Genomic DNA, 26573 nt, shown 5'->3' with positions numbered 1-26573 from the left:
CTGTTCTGAGGAGTGCTTGTGCAGAATCAAGCCCTTGGTCATTAAAAAGTCTTTTGTATTGTAGAGCCCTGGGAAGTTTTTATGTTCTACATAAGAGATTGTGGAAGACTGAACGGTGCAGTCCTAGCTCCAGAGCCTGCGAGAAAATGGTGCTCAAGCACCTGTCTTTTCTACTAGTTTGGTTGGTTAGCCTGGGTTGAAATAACCCCTCACAACTGGGTGGGCTTGTTTGTGTTTGTGAATAGAAGGCTGTTTACTTTGCAAGGATGGCTCGCCTTAATTGTGGCCCATCTTACCTTTTTTGCCTAGGTTTGTGTAGTGCTGGAGAGCCAGAAAATTCTGGAGATGACTTTCAGAATTTCTTTTGTCATTTCTACATACATAGGCAATGTAGTGAGTGTCTGTTCTTTTGAAACAAGAGCTCAGACAAGGATTGGGCTTGAGGGGAATTTAAGGCTGGAGACGGAAGTTACAATTTTTGCCCTATCTGGCTACAGAAAGTGGTCTCTAGCCATGACCAAACACAAGTGCATGGCTGTAGACAGCTTAAAAAGTGGGCAGTCAGGCAAAAATCTGAAGCCTCATTGCATGAGGGGTCAGATGAAGACACTTCAAAATATGCAGCATCTTCTTTAACTTGCCCCTACCACCCTGTTGCTGTTTTCAGAATAGGAGGAGGGAAAGGAGTGGAGGGAGTTCCATCTGGGGGGTTTTCAGCCCCTGTTTGAGGTTGGGGTGGGTGAATTGCAGCCCCCTCTAACACTAGCTGGGGAACCCCTAGAACTACCCCTCTCTGCAATCTTTCCCCCCTTCCATTCTGAAAACAGCATGGGCTCATGGGGAGGGGGGGTCATTGCTAGGGGAAACAAGCTGCAAGCTGGAGCCAGCAGCTAGATTCCCCGTGGAACCAACAGTGAACTTCTGTTTGGTCCAGGGGATGGCTTTAACTTAGAACACTTCCCGCACAATGTTCTGAGTTACAGCAGGGAGCTGCACTTCTGTCTGCCCTAAGTTGATTAAGTACGCTTGCAACATGTTTCAGAGACTTCTTAGAGAAGGCTCTTGGAATAAGCCTTAGTCCTTGAATTTTTATATAAGCAAAAGAGAGGTTAATTGGATTGCAGCATCTGTAGGTATTATAGCACCTCTGAAATGATCCCCTGGAACGGTTGGTCTGAAGGTGCCTGGAGGTAGACACCTGTTCTTAGATGCATACTGTGGATGGGTAGCTCTGATTCCTGTCCTTGGGGCCTGAAACACAGCCTGCTTCCTCACACTTTCCTGCCACACCTTGTTGGAAAAGAAATGGGAAGTTGTTGATTGATAGTCATATGATGAAGACTGCAGCTTCGTAGCCCTGAAGGGGCCTCTTCACAGGCTTCCAACCTCCCTTTGCCTTGTCGTTGTCACCCCTGTTGGTGCAATCAGCATTTTTCACCCATAATCCTCAAAGCAAGGGTCACAAGTTATCCCCAGCAATCTGACCTGTGCATTCCGGGTCTCATCCCCTTTTCTTTTCTCAGTCCCCTCATCTGAACCCAGGTGAGGGTACTGTTCCTTCCCTCCACCTTTCCTTGAATATTTATTAAAGTCCGTAAACAGTCTTGCCTGGCATGGGTTAGGATCCCTGCCCTGTGAATCCAGGTTTCTTATAGTGGTCTAGTGCTCTCGGCCGACTGAAGTCCTTCGGCAGCCGCATCTCACTGACCCATCTCACTGCACCATTTGTCTTAGGTTCTCTTAAGCCTGCCAGATAATGGTTTTGTCTACTCACTGCTCAGTCTAGTGCAGTGCTTCCACACTAGTGTGCACCGCTCTGATTCTGGAGACGCTGCCTCTTCTCCCCTCTCCTGGGGAGCACTGAATCCCTGAGCTTCTAATTTAAACAGGCCTGCTTCTACGTGGTCCAATCAGATCCCACTCCTGACACACCACATAGTCTGCTGTAGCCAGGGAATCCCCTGCTTCCGGAGCCTAGTTGCTTCCAGGTTCACCCCTGGCTGCATACTCCGATTGCCAGGTGGAGCTAGGGGTCTCCACCAGGATGGGTCTGCTTTACTTCAGAACCCCGGCTGGCTTCCCTGGAGACCTGACCCCGGCCAGCTTGAGATGCATCTTCCAGCAGGGTGTGGACTCCTCATGGGGCTCAATATCAGCAAGTGGCAAGCCTGGCAAACGCCGTGTTCTCGCATGTAATGACCCAAGGATTGACTCCCTGTTATGCATGCATATGTGTGCATCTACCTTGTTTACGTGTGTAAATATCCATGCAGTTTTAAAGGAACTTTCATATTATATGCATACCAGGAAAAGTATTTACATCTATAACTAATAAAACATGTTTTGTTTGTTATCTAATCAAGCAGTTTAAACAAGAAAATAGACCATTATGGTCAACCAATAGAGACTGGGTAGCTGTGTGCTGTAAGGGAAGATTCAGGAATTCATAAATAAATACACATAAGTGCATCTTTTTTTATTTAAAAAATCTGTTCATGATAGTGATCTAATATTATGCTGTCCTGATTTTAACTTCCAGGCTAATCTGTGCTTTGTGGATATAGACAACCATTTCATTGAGCTGCCAGAGGATTTACCCCAATTCCCAAATAAACTTGAATTCATTCAGGAAATCTCTGAGATCCTAATGGCTTTTGGAATTCCACCTGAGGGAAATTTGCACTGCAGTGAAAGTGCCTCCAAGATGAAGAACCTCAGAGCATGTGACATAGTTTCTGATAAAAGAAATGGGAACATAGCAGGATCACCTTTGAATTCCTATGAACTGCTAAAGAAAAATGAGACGATAGCAAGACTTCAAGCGCTTGTCAAAAGAACAGGAGTGAGTCTAGAGAAGGTACGTAATGGAACTGCATGCAATCTCTGTTTTGGCATTGCACACCAGACATGTGAGGAAAAAGGAGATTCAGCATGTAGTGACCTGTCTGGCCTTGCCTTCACTAGGAGGACTTTATTTTAATATTTTTAGGATCTTAGATATGTTTACATGTTAGCATCTTGGAAGAGACAGAGGTCAGTTTTAACACAACTAAGTCCTTTGCTTGCTTTCACCCTCTTGGTATTTTTCTGTCTCAGATTTGCTACTTCTAGAACTATTTGCATACAACTTGCCTGCTTTGGTGAATGTGACAAGGCTTGCTTCATTAGTGCTGTTTATATGCTATAAAGTACTTTAGTGATGTGATTTCTTTCCAGAGACAGTGTGTGTAGATGCAGGTCAGTGACATCAGCTGGGCATGTAGAAGCTCAGTCCTTCCAAAAATTGGGTCCTTACTGTATCTGTGCTCTTTTTGGAAGACTCTTTGAGTTTACTTGTATTTTTTAAATCGGGGAAGATTTTCAGCAAACTTTAACTCCTGCATGCTGTTTAGATTGGGGATTGTTCCCCAGCTGCATCCCCTTTTGTAAGGTTATTGGTCTAAGGACATAGGCAGGCAAGGTTCTTTGGGTAGATGTGATATCTTTTATTAGACCAACTAAATAGTTGGATAAAAGTTCTCTGCAAGCTTTTGGGCACAGACACTTCTTCAGGCAGGAAGGGTGTTTTTGCCCAAAAGCTTGCAGAGAACTTTTTTCCACCTATTTAGTTGGTCTGATAAAAGATATTACACCTACCCAAAGAACCTTGCCTCCCTTTTGTAAGGCTGATTCCTGCTAATGTGACTGAAGCTTGCACTACAAGTGAGGAGATAAAACAGAAGAACAGGACTTTGTCAAACCAGTATCCAGGGGAAAGGTTTGGGGGGAAAACTGCATGGGGATAAGAATAAGCATTCAGTTACTGACTGGATAGGGTTAGATTCTCAAATCAGCTGCATTCCTCTTCACATTTTTCTTTTGTGTTGTGTTCTTGTTCAGGGGCAAATTGTTATTTTGCTGATTGGATTGAGAAATAATGGGGAGGAAAGCAGCTGCCTTCTTTTTTTTTTCTCCCCCTAGTTTCCGCTCGCCTACTTTTTAATGTGAACACTGTTTTTAAAACTGACTTTGCGAACTTTGTAGAAGTTGTTCTGATGCTGAGTGTAGACATTGCAAAGTGTTGTTTCTTAAAATATTAGAGATGCAAATTACTGGAGTGTAGTTATCCATCATACCCACCATTGACATTAACAGGCAGTTTTCAAAATATGAAAAATTCCCCGTGGGATGGATTTAGAAGGGGCTGTTGAGTGGTACAGCTATCTAGTTTGAAGAGACAGTGTGAAATACTGAAGACTGCATACAGTGCATCTCAGCCAACTAGCAATAATGATTGTGGCTTATGGGACAGCTGTTTTCTGTGGGTGCAAGTCACTGCTCATGATACTTTTGAAACAATTGCTTTTTCCAATAGCGGAGTCAAGACCTGCAAATGTGTCTGAATGGTGTATGATTATGCCTTTTGATTTTCATGGCTATTTAAAGGGCTGTATGTCTGGTTCCACTTAAAAATGAATAGACATTGAATGTTCAGACATTCAGTGCAGCTTTGAAAATATCAATCTTTGTTTTTAAAGAATAGAAAGTAATACGTTTTGAAACATCACTTTAGCTGTATATTAAAATGGATGCTTAAATTTGTCATGGAAGATTCCTGAAGTTAGGGAAATTGGTTACTACCCGTGAACAGGAACTTACTTTGATTATATGTCTCTGAATTAACATGAAGGTCAATACCTATTGGATTGTAGCAGTGCTAAGTATGGATTTATGATACTGTACATTGAAGAAATACACATTGGTGGTACTCTAACAACCTTTTGCAAGTTTTCATATTGATGTCAAAAGTAACAAAGGACTGAGATGAGCATGTTCATGTTACCTCCATCTTCTGAAAATGTTTCTAGTGCAGTCAGCATTAAAAATGAAGTCTGCTTGCTGTTGAAACTATAATCTCATTGAGTTAAATGTTCTTTCCAAAAGCACTGTGCAAGATCTTGTCAGTTGAAATGCCCTATGTTGATCTGAGGAATAACAGTTGGATAACAAACTTAGATATAAGCTTGCATTTCTTGTACATCCCATAAAGGCAAAAATATATTTTGTTCTTGTATGTTTCCCCTACTCTCTCAGCTGGAGGTGCGGGAGGAGACGAGTAGCAAAAAAGATCTAAAAATCCAGTGCGATGAAGAAGAATTCAAGGTTTACCAGCTGAATATTCAGATCCGGGAAATTTTTGCCAACCGTTTTACACAGATGTTTGCAGATTATGAAGTATTTGTCATTCAGCCCAGTCAAGACAAGGAATCTTGGTTTACAAACAGGGAGCAAATGCAGAACTTTGATAAGGTAAGTTTTTGAAAAGCCATGTGGAAGGGTGGTTGGGTTTTTTTTTTTCATAAGCACTAATCAAGGTTCAAAACAAGTGATTAGTATTGGTCAGAAAATAGGGAGAACCTTGTGATTCTTCTTTAAAGAAATGTATATGATCTTGCAGAAGATTTTATTTATAATTTGAAGCCACTCAAGGGATAGTTCTTAGAAAACAGGGTATAGATTAGAATGGAATTAGCTTTAACATAAAATTACAGGTTAAACATATTGAACATAGCAGTAGAGCAGTTCTACCAGAAGAGTTTTAGAATTATGTTCAAAGAAAGGCTATGTTCATGCAAAGTGTTTATACCTATGCTCTAACACTTTTGCCTTGTGTGTCTGTGGTTTTCCAGAAAAGAACCTAAGGTTTCAGTTCTTTTAAGCTCTTACTGTTATGTCTCTTAGTCAGAGTTGACCTGTTTCATGTGAATAGGACTGCTGACATGAGTAAGGATTACTCATGTGAGTGAGGGTTGCTGGACTGAGCACTAAAGGCATTTTTACATGTGCTCCAGGAGTGTGAGGGGGGAGGGGGGAAGTCTCCTTTAATTAGAGCGGCTCCGAGACCCACACCAATTAAAGCGCCCAGAGTCTTGTGCATCAGCGTCCCTACATTTCAAAATGGCAGTAGGAGTGCTTTATCTAAAGCTCGTAGAACTAGAGTTAGTTAAAGCGCCCCTGCCACCACTTAGAAGCATGGGGATGCTGACACAAGATGTAGAGGCTGGCTGGAGCACAATAATTGCCACATTTCAGCAGACTCTACTTAAATGAGTCTGGTTCGACGTGCTGGAATTAAAGCGCTGTTGGAGCCGCCTCCTGGCTTGTATATACTGGTCACCTAAGGGTCTGATCCAGCAGCCTTTGAAGTCGGTGCAGATATTCAAATTGACCTCTCCAGGCTTTGACTTGGGTCATATGGTTAACATATGAATCAAATGGCGGTTTTGCCATTGAGCAATTTGAAAAAATAAAAAAGTTAAAAATAACACCAAAACTGAGATTTCAGCCAAGTCAATCATAAATAAAGAGATATACATAAATGATGTTCATGGAAAGTAAGAAATGTTTTACAAAGGCTTGTTTCAAAGATGGAGTTTGGGGTAAACTGGAACTTAAAACAAAAAAAGGCTTTGAATGGCTTCAAGTATGTACTTGGTTAGAAATATGTTGATTTTTAAGATGATGTCTTTGTTGTCCAACATGTCTCTACACACTCTGTAATAGAATTGTTGTGTTGTTTCTTTTTATTAGGCATCATTCTTGTCAGACCAGCCTGAACCTTACTTACCTTTCCTCTCAAGATTTCTGGAGACACAGATGTTTGCGTCTTTTATTGACAATAAGATCATGTGCCATGATGAAGATGACAAAGACCCAATTTTGAGAGTGTTTGATAGTAGAGTAGATAAAATTAGACTGCTGAATGTGAGGACACCAACTCTACGTACATCTATGTATCAAAAGTGCTCTACAATTGATGAGGCAGGTAAGGTGACAAGTAACATTCTTTTAATTTTAAGAAGGTATGGCTATTCTTGTTAGTATCACCAGAGCTCAGGTACTTTGGATGCTATCATATGGATCCTAATTAACCTTTTTTTTTTAAACAAAGAAATAGGAGAAGAGTTGGAATATAAAGTGCAAGTAGAGAGAGAGAAGCTACGCCAGAATTGGTCTTATGCCTAACGAACCTTGTCTGCCTAAGAAACTTCTTAACTTTCTTTGTTATTTTCAGAGAAAGCTATTGAGTTAAGGCTATCAAAAATAGATCACACTGCAGTCCATCCACATTTGTTGGATATGAAGATTGGTCAAGGGAAGTATGAACTTGGGTTTTTCCCCAGACTTCAGTCTGATGTCCTCTCCACAGGACCAGCAAGCAACAAGTGAGTAAGCAAAGATATCTGTACGTTGCAAAGTGGTGCCTGATTGTGGTGAGCTGTCATGCAGGTGTCCACATTTGAGATGTCAGTAAGCAAATTTAGCTTGTTCACTTTTTAATGAGGAAAATCCTAACTGTGTGGACTTTTTAGTAGCAGAATGAACAAGGAGTCTAGTGTTGCCATGGGGGCAAAGTTAAGGATATTTGCATGATTTTAACTGCTAGAGGTTTAAGAAAAAGAACAGGGTTCTGGTAAGAGTCAAGGATTTAAATAAAGGACTTCTTTTTATAGGAAGTATGAAGAAATGGGAAGATGTTATGAGGCAAAAATGTAACTAAAGCCTAACAGAGAGGAAAACAACAAACCAAGTATTAGTAGACTGTGGGTGCGTGTACTTTTGCAGGAAAGTGTTGGGTGGTTTTTTAAGTTGGATCTTATTTTTGTCCAGCTGAGGCTCTCTGCTTCTGAAAGTTCAGAGCATAGTTTGCCTTGTTTTCGGCTCTAATTGATGTGATTTCTGATTTCTGGTTCACCTGTTGCTGACTCTTGTTCTTGCAGATAAATGTTTGCCGCATAGACGCTCTGAACAGTCAAAGATGGATACCTTTGCTCCCACTTTCCTTTCCTCTTTAGCTTATGCTTAATATCTAATGAACAGTCTTCCTTGATTTGTAGATGGACAAAGAGAAATGCACCTGCACAATGGAGGCGGAAAGACCGACAGAAACAACACACAGAGCATTTGCGTCTGGACAATGATCAGAGAGAGGTGAAAGCTATTTATTAGCTAAAGAAAAAGACTGTCATTGCATATGTTGTTCCTGTTTTACAAAATATCATGTCAGTTATTTTGCAGGATGTCGCTGCTCTCTCTCCATCTGCTCTTTTAACAAAAGGTCAGATCATCTGAGGTAGAATTGTATAGTTCCACTGGCATTGGAAATATGCCAATTTATGCCAGCTCAAAATCTGTCCTAAGGAGCTGAAATAAAGATAAAAACATAGCGACCAAGTTGCAGTCTTTTAACATAACAAGTGCACAGGTAAATATATGCTATTTGATCAGCAACTTGGACTTTTGCTTGAATATCAGTCCATCAAAATGTAGATTTTTCAGTTACATAGTGGCTCCTGTGCTTCATATGCATTAAATATTTACTCTTGTAAAAATTTGCAGTGTTTTCCTAGGAAAACTTCTATTATAAAAAGTTGAGAGAGCATCCTGTTTACAAAGTATTCCCAAGTGAACCATTTTAAATTGTGAGTCTGCAGTGACTTTGAGTAATATATACCTACTTTGTAATTATTTCGCAAGAGTAACGTGGTTCTGCAAAATTAGCTATATGTATTGTATGAATTGCACTTGAAGTGCTATGCTGGAAGGTGGTGATATGGGAACCATTTTAGGGCATTCTGATTTTAAAAATATCAAAATTGCTTTTTAGCTAGTTGCATTTTAAAATAAGAATAAAAATTTGCGGCGCTCTTGTTTTTAATATGTTTACCTTGTTCTGTTTAAGGTGTGCAAGAAAGAGTGCAAGATTTGTGAGTTGAGGAAGGAAAGCACAAAACTTAGACTAGTGATGAATGCATTCATTGGGAAGAGTACAGTCCTAGTTCCTGGTCCCTGTCCCAGGATTATTATTATTATTTTTTTTTTATCCAAGCACTATGTAATGTAGAATGCATAATTGTTTGTGATAGAATGGACTAGACCCTGGACCTTAATGAGTGTTGCAGCCACTAGGCGGCAGACTTGTACACTTTCCTTGTGAATGATCTAGGCTCCATACCACCCAAGCCCAAAGCTAGGAAACATCATACTGAGATGTTCCAGGTCTGACTCATGTGCACAGTGATCGTGGCACTTCTCTTTGGTATGGAATAGCACCCATAGTTCTGTACCATGGACGTGTGGACAGGCCCTTTCTGGCCTTATGAATCTTGAATTCCTCGCTGTGCAATGGATCAGCTTTGTAATGAGGAGTGGAACGTGGTCCCAGCTACGTAGCTTCCAGCTGTTATTGGGGCACCCTGTTGAGAGTGGGGAGCTGTAGGTTTGAATCCCTTGAGGTTGGGAATAGCAGTGAACTTGGGTTTTCCACTTCCTGGGTGAGTGTTTATACCACAAAACTAATTATGGTAAAAGGTAGGCTTCTCCTGTAGCCATTTCTTCACAAGAAGAGTAAACCTTGCTCAGTTACTTGAAGGAATAACTGTAGCCTATTGTCAGGAGAGGATTCTGGGAGGCATTTCTCTGTAGCCCTGACTTGGGCATTTCAGTTCAGAAGGAGAAGGGTTTTAGGCATATCTCTATGCCTTGTTTTTCCTGTCGGCTGCCTCTAGACATTTCCCTTCTGTGCGTTGATATTCAGATCCCCCTTTGGAGGTGCTTTTCTCCCCATGCACTGTTTATGGATCCTGGGTACCTAAATATTACAGGTTGTGGCATCTAACTTGTACATGTCCAAGTCTTCTATTTTATTTAGCTTGTAAAATATGAAAAAACTGTAAAAGGAATTATTCTAAATGAAATGGTGACAGTTACAGCAGTTGGAAGGCAAGAAATTGGTTAAAATAAAAATCAGATAAATTGAAACTAGCAACAAAGAAACTTTGGATTTGAGATTTGACAGCTGTTAGGCAATGAATCTTTTCAGTGCAAAAAAACTCATTTAATTTTATCATCACAGTTTTAATGTTTTAAATGGCTTTTTTACTGTTTCTTTTATTTAAACTTTCATTACTTCCAAGTTTTATGTTGAATATTCATCAGTATGGCATTTTATTATCTTTTTGCTGTTCGCTTCTGCTTTTGCATGAATGCTTTTGTTTCATTCCTGCTTACCATACTTGCACTTAACATGGGCTGTTTGATTTTTGTTTGTTTGTTTGTTTGTTTTGCTACCAATCCTGTCCTGCCAGCATCTGGACTTTTCCTTGCCAGAGCTTCAGTTGCAATTGTATTTAGACTGGGACCAGCATGATTGGCTTTTCAGGCCCTCTGTAAAATCTTTCTCAGAACTTTATCTGGTATGTCACATGTACAACCTGACCCATAGTCATGGTATCAGAAAAGATGCGTAGCTAAATGTGTATGTCTTGTTTTTTAGAAAGTTTCAAAAGATAAATGAAGTGATTCCTTTTTCATTATATTAACAAACACTTTATTCATTATATGTTAAGAGATGGATTTCTGTCAATTGTTACCTTCCCTCCAGAAGCATTATAAATACATGTTAATGCATATCCAGCCAGTTTCTGTATGGGCCGTTCCATTGATCTTATTCAGTGTTAGTCCTGTCTACAGACAATTTTTGAAAACATTTTTTCCCTCAGCACATGTCCATCTGATTCTTGTCTCTGAAGTGAAATCAGTGTAAATTCTCAAAAGACAATGGGAACAGCACAAACCTTTTGAAAGTTTGTGCAGTTGTTTTCCTCTAAAATGTTGATTATCTTTGATTTTTTGCACATAATAGCAATAAACTGCTTCTGCATTAGGAAAGTGTTTAAGTCATCTTCATTCTTAATGACAAGGCCATTTACTGTCACATGCGCCCTGCACATCTGCTAAAAGCATTATTGCTTAAATACAACATAATCAGGAGTACAATAACTGTTTCACTTTGAAAGTAAATTGCAAGTATGCATAAATATGATCTTGCTTTTTCATAGGAGAGAAGGGAAAACATTTTCAGTAGCAGGGGAAGAAATTAAAACTATGCATCTGAACAGTTTTTGGTTGGCTATGTGTTTTGTTGACTTTTTTAGTAACACATTAGTGCATGCTAATGCTAGTTAGTTTAAACAGAATCTTAACTCCAGTGAAGTAACCCAGTAAATGTCTTTAATCCTTTATTCTAAATATATAAAGGAGCATTATTCAGAAAGATAATGTGATCTTTTTCCTTTCTGGGCATGGGGGTGGTGAAGAAAGATCATGCTTAGTGCTACCCTCTGCAATTTGCAGCTGCTGTGTACCAAGCATATATTTTTTCATGACATCTTTTGCTTAAATTTACTCTTATTTCCTGTGTTTGTACAGAAATATATCCAAGAAGCGAGAAATCTGGGCAGCACCATTCGGCAGCCTAAACTCTCTAACCTCTCTCCATCAGTAATTGCTCAGACAAACTGGAAATTTGTTGAAGGCTTACTGAAGGAATGTCGCAATAAGGTAATGTGGAGAGAGTTACCTTTTTGTTCTCCTGCTCCTCTTTTCTTTCTTTGTTTATTTGCTGGGCAATATTATAACTAGAAAATCTGAACTTGCCTTTTGTTCATGGAGACTTGGGTACATGCAGTTTGAAATGCGTCTGTCCCACCCCTTTAAATTGATATGTTGTTAGACATCCTGGAAAGATTGGAGGTTGGATATTTTTCTTACAAGATCCATGATGGAGAACAGAAAATTTTAGAAATAAGAGAGTGTATGATCTGAAGGTCTGTGTATTCCCAGCATGCTCCCAGAAGCAGAGTTTCCTAACACATAGCCAGTCTAGTTTCAAATGCCTGTAACTGAGATTTGTTTTAAAATGTTACCACAATCAAGTCCCATTTAAAAATAAAATTACAATGAAAATCCAGAAACTGTTTTTAATTATTAGAGGAAGTGAGTTTACAAGCTTATAAAACAACTTCTTACACACTTGCCAAATAAATTTGGTTCCAGTTTGTGGTATTTTTGACTGATATTTTGACTGCTTATCATTAAAATCACATTCTTCCTTTAGTATAATACTTAAGAGAATAGTTCTTGCATAAGCTTATGCCCAAATTCCTCCCCAAAATTGGGAACAAGTATGGGCTACAGTGCATAATATTTCATTGAATGCATATTTATTTTACTTGTCACATTATATCTTTGTTTTGTGAATATTTTCTTAAGCATCTCTCATCTCTGGTACAAGCTGGCTTAGCTATATTGAAATCAGTGATGCTACAGTGATTTACATCAGCTGCTTAAAAAATCTCTTCCACTGTGGGAGTGTGAAGGCTTCAGGCACAAGTTTGCAGTTAATGCAAACATTAAAGTGTCAGGGAAGGGAGCAGGTAGGTATAAGCAAAAATAAAATGCATGCAACTATTGCCAGGAAGTAGTGGTGATGCCCCAGTTCAGCTTATCAGTTAATTTTCCTTAGACCAGGGGCGGGCAATTATTTCAGGCAGAGGGCCACTTGCTGAGTTTTGGCAAGCCATCGAGGGCTACATGACAGGCAGCCAGGGGCAGATAAATATTAATTTTCTAAATTTTTTAGGGGCCCTGTGGGCCACATAGAATGGCCTGATGGGCTGCATCCAGCCTGCAGGCCACATTTTGCCCACCCCTGCCTTAGACACTGAGGAATATGAGATGCTAAGCAGTAGTGAAAAAAGTGATAAAGTATGACCACTGGTAAGAGATTAGGAAAAATGATTACTTGAAGAAAAGATGACAAAGGGAGAATATGACAAATGTCTGTACTTGGGAGGTTATAACATAAGTGTGTGAGCGATTTTGCTGAAAGTGGCTGATGACTGTTGAAAAAGGAGTGATTTGGTTGGAAGTAGAACTTGGCTTTGGATTTCTATCAGGAGTTTTGTGTTTGGTGTATAACCCTATGAGCATACATGATACCCTGGGAATACTAATAGTCTATCAGAAAATGGAATAACGCATCATACAGCATTACTGAAGAAATAATTTGGAAATAAGTGTCTAAGTGAACTGGTAGATAAAGTATTTTTAGATTGGATTTAATCTCAAAGATTAGATTTACATTGGACCTGGGTGCTTGGGCTGCAGTGACCATTAGTTTATGAAATGTGGCAGGAGTGCGGTAGCCAGCAAAGTTTAATTAAAACGAACAGTGAAAATGAAAGCATGGCTGTACTCCAAGAGGTAACTGTATAAAACCACTTCTCTCATTTGATAAATTTGTCTCTTTCAAAATATTCAGTTGCCTACTGTTTTACTGACTTCTCCTACCTCTGCTAGCACTGCAGAGGATTTTATTGGATTCCATTTTAGCTTCTATTATATATATATATATATGGCTTAGTCCATCTGTCTGTCTGTCCGTAATGCTCTTGGAGCACTGATTGGTTGTCTTGGCAGCCAATCACAATGCTTACTGAAACTGCCAGAGTGCTCTGCACAGACAGACGCACAGACAGACGATTGGACATGGGGAGCGGGGTGTTGTGGGGCCAGACATAATGTGGGCAGAGGGAACTCTTGGGAGTCTCAAGCTTGGAGGTGGCGGGAGTGTGGGGTGGTGGCAGAGGGGGATAGAGACGAAGGGAACAGCAGGGACAGAGTGGGATGGCGGAGCGCCACCATGACAGTGGGGACTGAGCCTCACCGCCCCATCATACTTGATGGGCAATTCTCTAGTATCTCTATTTTCTTACTGATGCTCAAGAGAGGCACCCTCATTCAAAAAGTGAAAGCGTTTGTTACTCGTGTTGGCTAATCCCACAGTCCTGTGAAGTCAGTGGAAAAGCTCCCATTGACTTCAGTAGACTTTGGGTCAGGCCTGTGGATCCACTGGCCACAATAGGAGTGCTGGCAGAGTGGGGTACTACTCCTCATTCGCTGATCCTTGTTTCTAGCCTGACATACCTATGTGTAAATCCTCTGAAGGGACTTCCAAGTCTGGAAACTCTGAGGACATTGTCTTTTAACCACAGAATTGCCTCGGTGTAACTGAGAGCTTAATTTGGCTTGCAGAGCTTTGATTACAGACTGTGATGCATAAGCTGGAAAGGAGCAAGTTTGACTTCTAGATCTATGGATGAATTTTTAGGGCTGGCCTGGATAAATAGGACTGTGCTGTCATCTCAATCTCCCTGCTTAGTGAGAAACTTCTGATGGTCTATTTTCGTTGATTTAAAGAATCATGTTACAAATAGAAGCAGGAAGACTTGGTTTCCATTTTCTCTCACTTCTCCTTTGGGAGCCCTTAAAGAGAGCAGACTAATACTGGATCCTGAGTACTCTGCTGTTCACTTTAGCTGTGACACTGGTCAGAAAACCACAGAACAATTACTCCAGAATAGGTTTATGTTAAAAATAAAATCTCTCCTCTCCTAAAATAGAGCCTTGGAAGATGAGGATGTTGCCTTTCTGAACTGATTCCCTCGTTCACTCCTCTTTGAGTGGAGGTGGGTGGACCTGGGTTGTGCCAGTCCTATTCCTATCCCCACTGAATTCCTGAATCTCCAGAGGTTGCGCACATAAGGCTTTGGCTTCCTTGACCTCTGGCAAGGTGCTCTTAATGATGATTTTCCACTCTAAGGCTTTGGACCTGCCGTTAGAGACCAGTGTGTTCCTTTTTAGTCCTATATAGAAAGAAGGAAAAGGATGTTAAAAGATCAGTAAAGATGTTGCCTATTCATGTAACTCATGAATAAGAGAGCAATATTTTTGCACTACCTTGTCAGAGCTACAGTATAAACCCAGTTTTATTATCTTACTTTTGAGAAGGTATTTAAAGAGAGCAAAGGATCTAGATGTAAACCTATTTTGTTTTGCCATCTTTTCAAGACCAAGAGGATGTTAGTTGAGAAAATGGGCCGAGAAGCTGTGGAACTAGGTCATGGTGAAGTGAACATCACCGGTGTAGAAGAGAATACGTTGATAGCCAGTCTTTGCGATCTCTTAGAAAGGATATGGAGTCATGGACTTCAGGTCAAACAGGTAAGGAATGGATGTTCTGATTTTTATGAAGCCGGCTACTTTATTGGCATTTTGTAGTATATTCTATTTTAACTCAGATCTGGATCTTTCAGACCACCAGGAGGCTAACTAAGTGTACATAAGGTTAATCTTTGGATGGATAGCAGATGCAGGCAAACAGCGACAAGTGATCTGTTGTAGTAACATAATTAGATGCCTGATGAAGTCCATTAAAAATGTACTGCTTATCGTCCATGTACGTTGGGCTTTATTACTATTTCAAATGCCTGCTGATTTATACATTTGATTATATTTTTTAAAGAGTGAAGACGGTTCTTCCTTTTTGCTCCTGCCCCCTCAGTTAGAACAGTAGAAGTGCCCTACTGGGTTAGACTGGTCCATTTAACCAACTATCTTGTCTTCCTCAGTGGCAAGTAGTAGATGCTTTAAAGGGAGAATATATGCACAGGATATATCTAAAGCAGGGGTTGGCAACCTGCAGCACATGGACCAGATCTGGTCCACGAAGCCAGGATGTCAACAGCAATTGTGCAGTGTGGGGAAGCAGTGGCCAGGTCAGAAATAGGTTTATGACAGTTCATTGTGGGGAGATGGGGAGTGGGTGGCAGCAGTCATTTTGGAAGCAGTGTGGTGACAAATTTGGTGTGGGGGGGAAGCAGTGGTAGCTGTGTTGAAAGTGGTCCCATGCTTTCAGAGTGATCTGCATTAATTTGGGTCTAGAGTGATCATTCATCTTGGCATATTCCCCCTGGTTTAGGAATGTCAGAGGATATATTTCTGAGTGCTCTATTTAATAGCTCCTAGTGGACCTGTCCTCCCTGACCTTGGCTAATTCCCTTTCTGAACCTGGTTATACTAACTGGCTCTACAACCTCCACAAATTAACTATTTGCTGTGTATTTAAAATAAATAAATTAAAGTGCTTCCTCTGTTTTAAACCTGCCTCCTGATAATTTCAGTGGGTGCCCCTAGAGTTTGTATTCTGGGTCTTGGTAAATAACAGCTACCTACTCATGTAACGTGCAACATGCTTCCTGATTGTATATACTCATGTCATATTTTCCCCCTCAATTTTCTCTTTTCCAAACTGGAGTCCCAGCCTTTTTCATTCTTTCCTAGGACAGGAGCTGTTTCATAACTGATTATTTTTGTTAGTGTTAAGTTCTGTGTCGGCAAATAATTGGCTCTTCTATATGCAAACCAACTATGTTTCCATCAAATGCTCAAGCATTGGTTTAGTCCAGGGGTGCTCAACCCCTGGCCTGTGGGCCAGATCTAGCCAATTGACCTGTCTCATCTGGCCCACTGGACTCCCTGTGGACCTGAAAATTTGGCAATAGGGAGTAGTAACCACTCTGCTGGTGCCAAATTTCTGGACATATGGGGAGGCCAGCAGGCTGGGTAGCATGGCCCTGCATGTTAGATTGGGTGCATAGAGCTGGGGTGGCATGGGGCCTGATTCAGACACGTGTGCTGTGGCCTGCGGGGCCAAAAGATTGAACCCCACTGGTCCAGTCCTATCCAAACTTCTGTGGCCTTTTTATCCTGTGTTTCCCTTTGCATCATAATTGCTATTTAGAGAGGTCAAGGTAGAATAATGTGCATTGAGAGAAATGGGCAGATACAACATATATGCTTTCTTTTTGATGCTCATTGCTATTTCCATTTCCATTTAATGTAGAGTTCTTTGCTTTAGTTATTGGTGTTCTTCTCATGATTGGTTCCAGCGTGGGGTACATATGCTGTCCCCAGCAGTTACAGTACCAAATGGTCACTGTAGATTGTATTTGTGAGTGCATTTTTTCTGAGAGAGATTATTTTGGTTGTAGCCATCTCCCTGCCTTACTTTTATTTCTGTCCTTTTTTTTAAGCCCTTCTTATAAGTAGGGACCTACTTAAACTGATTTTGTAGGAATTGCAAAATCAGGCAATTTCTGGGCAAAACCCCCCAAACTTACTAAAAATAGTGCTGGTTCCCTGGTGGGAGCTAGCAGTCCTCCCAGCTATGTAGCCTGGCAAAAATAGATCTGCCAGCATGAAAATGAGCAAGCAAGATGACTGCCATCCCCACTGATTGGCTGAGGGCTGCCTGTCATGTGGCCCTGCCCCTCTCCACCAATCAGCAGTGAGGGGTGGGACCATATGGACAGCCCTTCCCACCAATCACTGATGAGGCCACCGGAGCCCCTATGTCAGTCAGAGGTGTGGCAGGCCTCCCACCACAATAAGCTGATGAAAATGGCTGCGGGACTTGCAACCTGCCCATAAAATTGACCCACCTCCACCTCAACTTCGGTAGGCCCCTACAAGGCATATTTTGGTTTCCATTGTCAACCTTCCAGATGCTCTCTTGTGACATGAGGCTTCTCTTATGCATCACTCTTCTCCTTCAATGGGAGAGACAGACAGATGTCTAGCTCAGGTTATTACCTCATGTAACATCATTATTCGCTTGCACATTGGCTTGTAGTACTACTCTTTAAAATGAATTTTGGTAACATCTTAGCAAACCATGAAAAGCAAAAGTCATCTGATGTGTTAATTTGGAAATACATGGCAAAGTGTATGTTGAGGACACTTGGAAATTATTAACACTTTTCCTTTGTGCTCCTGTTGTCTTTCCAGCTCCTCAGGACCTCTAACCCCTTGTTTCTGGGTCTTCATTTTTATCAATGATAATGGCAGGGAAACCAAAAAAGCTATCTCTGAAACAAACTTGTTATAGTTTCTGTTTTCAGTAGGGTCTTGAATTTTCAGTTTTTATGAAATTCAGCGTGTTTTGGATTGTTAACTGGTATTTAGCAGCAATTAATTTATTTTTAATTTTAGGGAAAATCTGCTTTGTGGTCTCACTTGTTACATTATCAAGAAAACAGGCAGAGAAAACCTACATCAGGTAGCTTCAGTACCTCAGGTAAGGATGGGAAGTATTGTATTGGTTAATAACTTGTCTCAATTTAATACAATATGCCATGTTACTAAGTTTTAATTTCTTCTGAAGTGGCTTAAAATTATATGCATTAAACAGAAAAATTTACATTCTCTACTTTCCTGATTTTTAGCAGATGACATTTATGATGATGACTTTTCATTTCAGGTGACTGTTTAAGTTGGTTTTGTGGGGTTTTTTTTGACTGCAGCATTTCCAAAGGATGGTCTTTATTTTTCTAATACAATACAGAAGGTTGACTTTTTTTCATAGAATTTCTCATTTTGGGAAGAAAACTTTTTAAATTCAAAACTTGTCCTGGCCCTGGGAGTAGCCAAGATGAAGGCCTTCAGATGTGGCCTTTAAAAAATTTGAATCCAGCAGTGCTGCATGTAATAGGAAATATTCCTTCCTAATCTCCAAAATTGTCATACTACATCAGCAGGCATATCTATTTACCCTATCTTTAACAAGCATAAATACATTATTCATCATAAAAGTTTTCATCTGCTTTTAAAATCTAGTCACAAAATAAACATAGATTCTCTCTTTAAAAAAAAAAAAAAAAAAAAAAAGACAAATTTGTGCACTTGGAAGGATGCAAGATATGGAAGCATTGCAAGAAGCACAATAGTGCACCATAGTTATGAATCTGTAGATCTAATAGAGCCTTAAGATCGCAGGTTAAAGCAGTATTGTCTCCATTTTGCTGATGGACAAATTAAGGCATGCATCACTTGGGGGCCAATCCTTTGCTGCCATCAATAGGGGTGTTGAGAGAGAGTTTGAGGCTTAGGGCCTGTCCATGGTCACTTAGGTAGGTAGACAAAGGCCGAATAGAATCCATATGTCTTGACTCCTATTCTGGTGCCCTGTCCACATGGTTCTAATGTACCAGAGGCCTGGATTCTAGAGCTGTGCGAAGCTTTGGGTGCCGATTCGATTCAGAGGAGATTTGACCCAATTCAGCAGCCAAATCTCCAAATCCGAATTGAATCGGGAGACCAATAAAAAGGTGCAAATCGATTCAAAACTCTCCAAATCAATTCAGAAAAGATTCAGAGATTCAGGCAGTCCCCACTCACCGCTGCAGGGAGCTGGATCCAGACTCTGTGCCGGTAAGGGTAGGGGGGAAGCTAGAGGAAGGGGAAGGGGACCATGGGGGGACCCCCACCAGGCCCCATCCCCTGCCTGCAGCCGCAGCCTCCCTGAGCACCACCCTCCATGGCTGCTCCGTCCAGCCCCAGCTCCCGACTCCCTTTTTTAAAGCCCCCAGTCACCGGCTGCTGCCGGGGGGGGGGTAATCCCCAATGCCCCATACTATGTGGGGGGGCTCTGCTATGAGCCCCCATCCCCCTGCCTGCTCTCCCAGCCCTGTCAGTAGCTGCCCCACCTGTCCCCAGCTCCTGGTTCTTTAAAAAAAAAAAAAAAGTCCCGCACTCACCGGCTGCTGCTGCAGCAGCCACCGGGGCTTCTGGGGGCTCATGGCAGAGCCTCCCATGCAGCAGGGGGCAGTGGGGATCATCCCCCTGCCTGGCAGCAGCCAGTGAGTGCGGGGCTTTCTTTTTACTTAAAGAGCCAGGACACGGGCTGGGCAGGGCAGCCATTGAGGGGGCTGGGAGAGCAGGTGAGGGGTGTGGGGTCTGTTTGAATGAATTCAGGACAGTAATATAGAATCACTGTCCCCCGAATTGGCCGAATCCAAAGCTAATATTTTTGCCGCTTCACACAGGTCTACTGGATTCCATATTAACTGATCTTATTCTCTCCAGATGAGACTGAAAGCAAAGAATGACTGCATTTGAGAGAGAACCATATTCCTGCATAGAATGGTGTTTAAAATCTGATAAAGATTGCTTCATTTAGAGTACAGATTTTCTCATTTTAAATCCTATGAATGCTACCCACAGTTTTGTCCGTGGGGTTAAAATTGTGGTAAGGAGTTCACTGGATATACTGTATACCTTGTTCAGCACAGAATTTTCTAGGGTCAGCAGAATTTACCTGTTCTAGCTCATTTAAGAAGGAAGTAAAGAACATCATCTATATGATAGCCTAATAGAGATTCTAACTGTCTGGCTTTATGCAAATCCAGGTATGTTGATCTTATTATCATAGAGTATATTTTGAGCCCAAATTTCTCAGAATGCAGACTGCCAATGTTTTCCCTTTTGTTTTAATTGAAATGGACCATGTCATGAGTTTACAAAACTCCAAATAACTGGTAACAGAGGTGTATGCAAAACAGTGACCTATTCTCAATTTTATGGAGAACCACCACTCTAAATGTAATGATCAAATACCTCAGTTGTGTTTACAGGTACAAAGTTTTGGGTTTTGTTTTAAATATTGATACAGTATAAGGTCTTTTGAATCCATTGACAAACAAATTACTCTTTGTATTTTAGGAATACTTCTTGATTCAGAAAGGAGGAAATCAGATGCCAGTCCAGCCATGTCACCTCTTAGGATCTCTCTTATCCAAGATATGAGGTTTGTTTGAGTTAATAAAAGAAAACCCAAACATCTCCTGTGTTTTTTCTGCCTGTGTAAAAACTCAGTGAAGGAAGGAAGTTTCATTCTAAATGGTCCATATGATTTTGTTTTATCAATCTGTTCAAAAACAACAGCAAATCTTTGGTCTGTGCAAGGTGAAAGTATTGATGAAGTTGTCTTTCATTCTGTTTTCTTTCAAAATGGATATTGTATAGGGGGGAGAGTGCATTATTTTTAATATGTACCTTAAGCTTACTTTGTGATGTGATGCACCTTTGATTGTGAAGACCAAGTTTAGGATATAAAAGTCTTGCTTACTAACTTGATCTATTCCTGCTTTTGCACTTGTGTTTCAATGGGAAGAAATGCTGATTTGTGCAGCTGAAAAAGCCATGTGCTTTGAATGAAAGAAATTACTAAATGATCTCATCAAAGCTTATAGTGAAACCGTTTAACTGACCTAAATGAAAACTTGCTTCATAGCAAAGTAATCTCTCTCTGATTTCTGGCACTTCTGTAACCATCATTGGCTTACAGCAGTAACCTTGACACTTTTCATCCCCTTGTCTGTCTTCTGAGTTGTCTACAGTACTTGGAGCTTTATTTCTTTGGAAATAGAGGTAGTATCATGTTTGTCTAGTCATGCCAGAAATGTTTGGATAGTTCTGAATTGATTTCTGGCTGTTTGATGATAAATAAGTAGTTGCTCTTAAAGAAACAGTCTTAAAGAATGGATAGGCCTGATATTGTACTTTGTGTAAAAAACAATGTCAGAAAAATATGGAAGACAAAAACAAAACCCTAAAAAAAAATCGCAAACAAAACCCTAGATATTCATTATTCCTTTACTTGCAGTCTACCTGAGTTGAGAGACAATAGAGGAAATAACTTACAGTCTGTTGTCACGTTTTGGTTTGGTTTGTTTGGTTTTTTTTGTTTTCATTTTAGCATATCCCTCGACTTTTCTGGGCCTGTGTGCCTATTTTTCTAAAATCGGTATATTCTTAGCAGAGAGTTAAGAAATGTATCAGCTGCAAAAGCCAACATGCAAAGCATACTGCCCAAATGACATTAATAGAATATTATGGAATGGATTCTTTGGCGATCTAGAGACTATTTTATAACTAATACAACTAAGGATACTTTAGCAAATAAAACTTTAGGTTTTACTGACCTCTCTGTACTGGTAGATTGTTTGTAAATCCAAATTCTAAACAGAGGAAGCTCTTTAATAAAGCTGTATGGTTTTGAGGGCTTTTTTAAATGGTGCTTCTGTGACTGCTAATTTCTTTCTTTTGTTTATTTAAAAAAAAGTTTTTATTGGGGTTTTCTGTTAAGTTGTTTTTTCTTCCAGGTAACTTTTTTAGATTTTCAGTTCAGGAAAATGATCTGAACACTTCAAAGAACATGAGCTTTCCTTCCAATATGTAACATGTCATTCTTATCTTGGAAAGTGTATGTGTATGCGTGAGGACAGTACTTAATTTTTCAAAGCACTCAACCATAAAAACTGCAGATATAAGAGTTTGACTGAGCCTTAAATCATGTGTGGTAATGAAGGCTGATCTAAGTCCTGTAAATAAGTCACTGCAGTGCAGGTGCTGTCTTTTCTCTCACTTGTATTCCTCTTTAAACAGAGATAAAGAAATGTATGTTTAGTGAAGCATTCTCATTTATTAACCCCCCCCCCCCTTTTTTTTTTACAGCACTTACAAACTTACATTAATATATAGAAAATTTCTCAGGTTTAGCTTGATGTGTAGAAGAACTATGAAGTAATGGAGTTATTAGTCAGCATCTCATTATTTGGTTTCTCCTTTCAGGCATATTCAGAACATTGGTGAGATCAAAACAGATGTTGGCAAGGCCAGGGCCTGGGTTCGACTGTCCATGGAAAAGAAGTTACTCTCCCGACATCTGAAGCAGCTTTTATCAGATCATGAGCTCGCAAAGTAAGACCTATATATTTTAAGTAGCACACTTGAAAATTAAAGTAATTTCATAATTGTTCCTCTCTAAAAACACAGGCTTACCTATTCTTGTCAGTTTAGCAAAGTCGACAGGTTGTGTCATACTGTAGTGGAGTGAACTAGTTCTGTCAAGCCTGGGTCTGATCTGGTGAATAAAGTAGGCTTGGTGGTGTCAGGGTCCTGGACTGGGACTATGGGGATCTAGGTTTAATTTTCAGCTTTGCCACAGACTACTTTTATATGACCTTAGGCAAGTTGCTCAAGCCAGCAGCTCCAAAAGTAGAAAAAGTGATTTTTAGAGGGCTACTTGAACTCTGTGGAACTTAAGTATGTGGTGTTTGAGTTCTCTGGTGCATTGGGACCTCTGTGTGTCTGTCCTGCGTCTGTAGTATTGAAAGGCCGTTTTTCTCCTCATGGAATCTCAGTGAGTACATGTCTGTAGAGAGTGATCGAGGGGCAAAATGTACAGGGGAAGTTAGAACATAGATCTGGAGTAATTATGTTTCTGTAACAATATCTTTCTTGAGCATAATTTTTTTTAAACGGAGAAAGCAGTTTACTTGCACAGTCTAGTTCAGTGGCTATATACAACACATTAAGGAAAAGCTAACGGTAATATTCAGGAATAACAGACACAAGTGAAATCTGTGTGGCTTTATTAATCAGTATAATTTATTTAGGGAAAATTATATGCTTTTGGGTGTGTGCAGCTGGGAGTTATGGTGCTGTGTTAAAGACCAGAGCTTAATGCATTAGTTCTTAATGTGTGGTCTGGCCTCGTTTGCTCATATCAAGGGTTAATTCATAAGTTGGAACACAGTAACTCATTCATTAGCTTTAAGTCTCATTAACCTGGAAACACTTATGTTTTGTAGAAAAAAGGGGCATGACAGGATTTTTTTTAAAGCCAAAGGTCTAATGCACTTGGCTGTTTCTCTAGGTAGTCTTCTAGGTACACACAAACATTCAAAATGGAAAGTGACATGAGATCAGCTGCTTGTACAGAAGTAGCGTCAATTCTAGCTAATCCTTAATGCCTGGCTGTATATATTTAGATGCCCTCGTCAGAGGAGGATTAAAGTATCTCGGGCATGGATTAGAAGTGTGGTAAGGCTGTTTCTTCTCTTCAGGAGTGAATTTTAGAGGAAGGAAGGCTATGTTACATGCTTGCAAAGTATAATCACACGCTTAACTCTTAACATAATTCTCCACTAACTCCATGCACTTTCCAAGGCAACAGACTGGTGGGCATTCTAATTACCAGTCTTAAAGGAAAAGGATTGGCTATATATAGTAGGCTTTCAGAGCCCTAGTCACTCTGCAAAGGGAACAGAATAGGGTGGGGGAGCACCTGGCTCCATTTTCCCTCTGTAACAACTGCTAAGCAGCTGCTATCCTTTTATCTGATTTCTCTTAATAAAAAAGGGGGCCTATAAAATGGGAATGTCTCTTATCAAGAATAGGCCAGTTAGTATACTATCAATCCATTCTTGTTCTTTGCTGCAATGCAAGTCCATGTAGAAAAATTCCAAGAACAGATGCTTTTATCCTCACCAATCTTGTGGAGGCCACTGCAATAAGCTCTGCAGCTTCTAGGAAACAGTGGTACCATTTGGTTGGCAGACCAGAATGGTGGACAGTGAAACTAAGAAAGCTTTCAAGATGTTGGAGAATCTGAATTCTGGATGTAAGGTCCCAGAGGTAAAATGTGGAGATGCTGTTTATCTCATTATACTTGTGCGTTCCTATTTTCGTAGTGTTAGAGCAGCAGTGGGGAATTATTTGGGCCTGTGGGCCACATAAGGTACAGGTGACTGGTAGAGTGGGGGGCCCCCCTGAGATTGGCCCCTGACTCGGGACTGCTCAGGACAGGGCAGTATTTTTTTGCCATGCGGGCCAGTGGCATGTGGGAGAGGGGGCACTAAGCCACGGCACAGAAATGTAGGACTGGGTATGGGGCTTTTGGTCTGTCCCTGGGCCTGCCCACAAATCGTGTCTGCGTCTGTGTGTGCCGTGCTGTGCCGGTGCCCATGCCCACTCAAGGGGCACCAGTCACCTCTGCCATAAGGAGTTTTGCTAAACTGTCCTGGGTCAGCAACAGCAGCCTCCCCATGCAACAGCTCACCAAACCCCCCTATGGGGGTGGGGAGTGGGTGGGTGGGGAGCAGTGTTCAGGAGTGGAATGAGCAAGCGAGGGCAGAGTTGGAGTGTTGACAGCATGGGTCTGGAGCAGAGCTGCATTCTCTGTTGCCTGCAGAATGGGGGTTTTGCACTGGCCCTGGCTCCATGCTGTCACTGCCCCATAGTCCTAGGGTCTCCATGGAGACAAGCTAGGAGTTGTGCGGGCAGGCAGCTGCGTCCAGGGCTGGGGCCGGGATCTTGGGATGGTGATGGTGTGGGGCCAGGACTGAGCAATGATCCACTCCTTGCATGTCGCTGCCCATGGAACTGCACCCATTGTAGGGTCAAGCAGGCAGTGGATTGCAGCTCTGCCCTAGGCCCAGCCCTGTGCTGTCACCGCCTCAAGATCCTGGGGTCTCCCCAGTCCCACCCAACTGTCTCGCTCAAATACTGCTCCCTGCCTGCCTACAGTCCCATCCCAGCTGCACATCCTGCCCATGCAAGTTTTGCTCCTGACAGTCAATGCAGATAGACTGGGGTGCTTGGCCTGTGCGGCTGGATTCAGCGGCTGTGGCATCTGGAAGGAGATGCCGCTACTGATATCACTGAGGCTGCCAGGAAATAGTCTGGCTACTGCGCCGCTTTTGAAACCATCTTTCAAAAGGGACAAAGATGGTTGCTACCTTTTCTGTATGGGAAGAATTCTGATAAATTCTCCTACATAGTTGTGTTGTGTATGTTAGCTGGATGGTTGCAGTTGATGGGCCCCCTTGGGATGATGATGTGCTTTGCATAGGCTTAGGAAGAAGATGTTGCTTTGTAGTCTGGCCACTTTTCTTTCTGGCTTTGTTATTGAGGTTCCCATAGGAGATCAGGAAACCAGGCGCTCTGAGTAACAGAAATAAAAACATGCTCAGAAATTGATTGTGGGGAGGGGAGTGTGTGGAGCCTGCGCCTCGCTCCGCCTGGCCTATTGGGGTGTTGCCCCTCCCCTCAACTCGCCTGCCACGACTTGGATGTACTCAATTACCTTCAGAGGGGTCTCCAGTGGAGATCTTTATCCTGGGTGGGGCCTCCCGATAGACTGTGTTACTCATGGTTATCGGACACGGTGATCCACGGGGCTCCGCCTCCCCTACACCCCGTCCACACGCCAACCGCTGGGCGATGTATTCCAGATGTTGCCAGGCCCAGTATGATGGCCTCTGACCGGTTCCCGGTCATCCTCCCTCCTGCTGGGAGGGGTTTCTCCTTTCTCCTCTCTTACAGATAATACTCCTCCGAATCAGGGGGAGCTGGTGGGTGCTCCCCCTGGTTCCAGCCCCCTCCTGGGGCCTCCGCTGTCTCCCCTTTCTTCCTGTCTGCAGAGCGCTCCCCTGCCTCCTGGGCGTCTGCTGCTTCAGGATGCAGAGAGAGTGCCTCGGCTTGCACTCTTTGACTGCCTTTCACTTTGCTGTTTGCGAAAGGCTTCCAGCTCTTGCCTAAGCTGCCTGCTTGAGACCCGCAGGAGGGGTCCTCTCCACTCCTTGCGAGAGCCTGCAGCACGGGCAGCACACCCGTACTCTCTCTCCCTGGCTCTCCTCCCCTCCCTGTCCTGCCGGCGTTTTTAAATCTTCCCGCAGCGGCCGCTCCGGCCGCTGGGATTGGCTCAGCTGTTCGCCGCGCGGGGAACAGCTGTTGCCAGAGCCGGCGTAATGGCTGCTCGCGTGGCTGCAGCCGCGGATGCGGCTCTTCCTCCCGCTGCCCCTCCGCCGGTACGTATGCCCTTCTGGGGGCTTGCTCTCGGGGTCTGTGGGTCCCCTCTTCTCTCCCTCACTAGCCTGTGGGGGCGCTTCGCCGCCACAGAGAGGAATACATCAGAAATTTTTAAGGTGAAGTAGAGAAGCAAATGTCTCTGACAGCACTGAGCCTCTTGAGTAATGCTCTAAACACATGGTTGGACCAGGGAAACATGGGCTTACTGACCTGTGAGGTACCTGTAGGTCTACTGGTCTTGTGGCTGTCAGCTAGTTGTAGCCACAACTACAACTAACAAGTAGGGGTCAACATTTTTGAGAGCTATGCCACAAATTAACCCCCCTCCCTCAGATTGGGCAGAGGAAGAGGATTGGAGTGTCCATCTGCCCTGCTTTCTGTTCCCAGCCCAATTTGTTGCTTTGCTTTCTGCTTCC

At 42.0% G+C, this 26573-nt stretch overlaps 1 protein-coding gene across 3 annotated transcripts in view; it reads left to right on the top strand.

Annotated features, from left to right (window-relative positions):
* Positions 1 to 26573, top strand: part of DENND5A (DENN domain containing 5A) — a 100307-nt gene that overhangs the window by 54971 nt on the left and 18763 nt on the right. Inside the window, exons 6-15 of one of the 3 annotated variants that reach the window (XM_014602341.3) lie at positions 2540 to 2857; positions 5074 to 5289; positions 6571 to 6805; positions 7055 to 7205; positions 7878 to 7971; positions 11251 to 11382; positions 14734 to 14886; positions 17716 to 17800; positions 20224 to 20308; positions 22135 to 22263. In XM_014602341.3, coding sequence (XP_014457827.1) covers positions 2540 to 2857; positions 5074 to 5289; positions 6571 to 6805; positions 7055 to 7205; positions 7878 to 7971; positions 11251 to 11382; positions 14734 to 14886; positions 17716 to 17800; positions 20224 to 20308; positions 22135 to 22263 — 1598 coding nt within the window. Of the gene's footprint in view, positions 1 to 2539; positions 2858 to 5073; positions 5290 to 6570; positions 6806 to 7054; positions 7206 to 7877; positions 7972 to 10127; positions 10711 to 11250; positions 11383 to 14733; positions 14887 to 17715; positions 17801 to 20223; positions 20309 to 22134; positions 22264 to 26573 lie in introns of those variants that run through there. The other 2 variants (XM_019476839.2, XM_059722669.1) reach the window with 2 other exon arrangements.

Source organism: Alligator mississippiensis, chromosome 2 (assembly GCF_030867095.1).
Source record: "Alligator mississippiensis isolate rAllMis1 chromosome 2, rAllMis1, whole genome shotgun sequence".
Lineage (NCBI taxonomy): Eukaryota > Metazoa > Chordata > Crocodylia > Alligatoridae > Alligator > Alligator mississippiensis.
The sequence above is the reverse complement of the archived record's forward strand: the minus strand, read 5'-3'. Positions and strand labels throughout refer to the sequence as shown.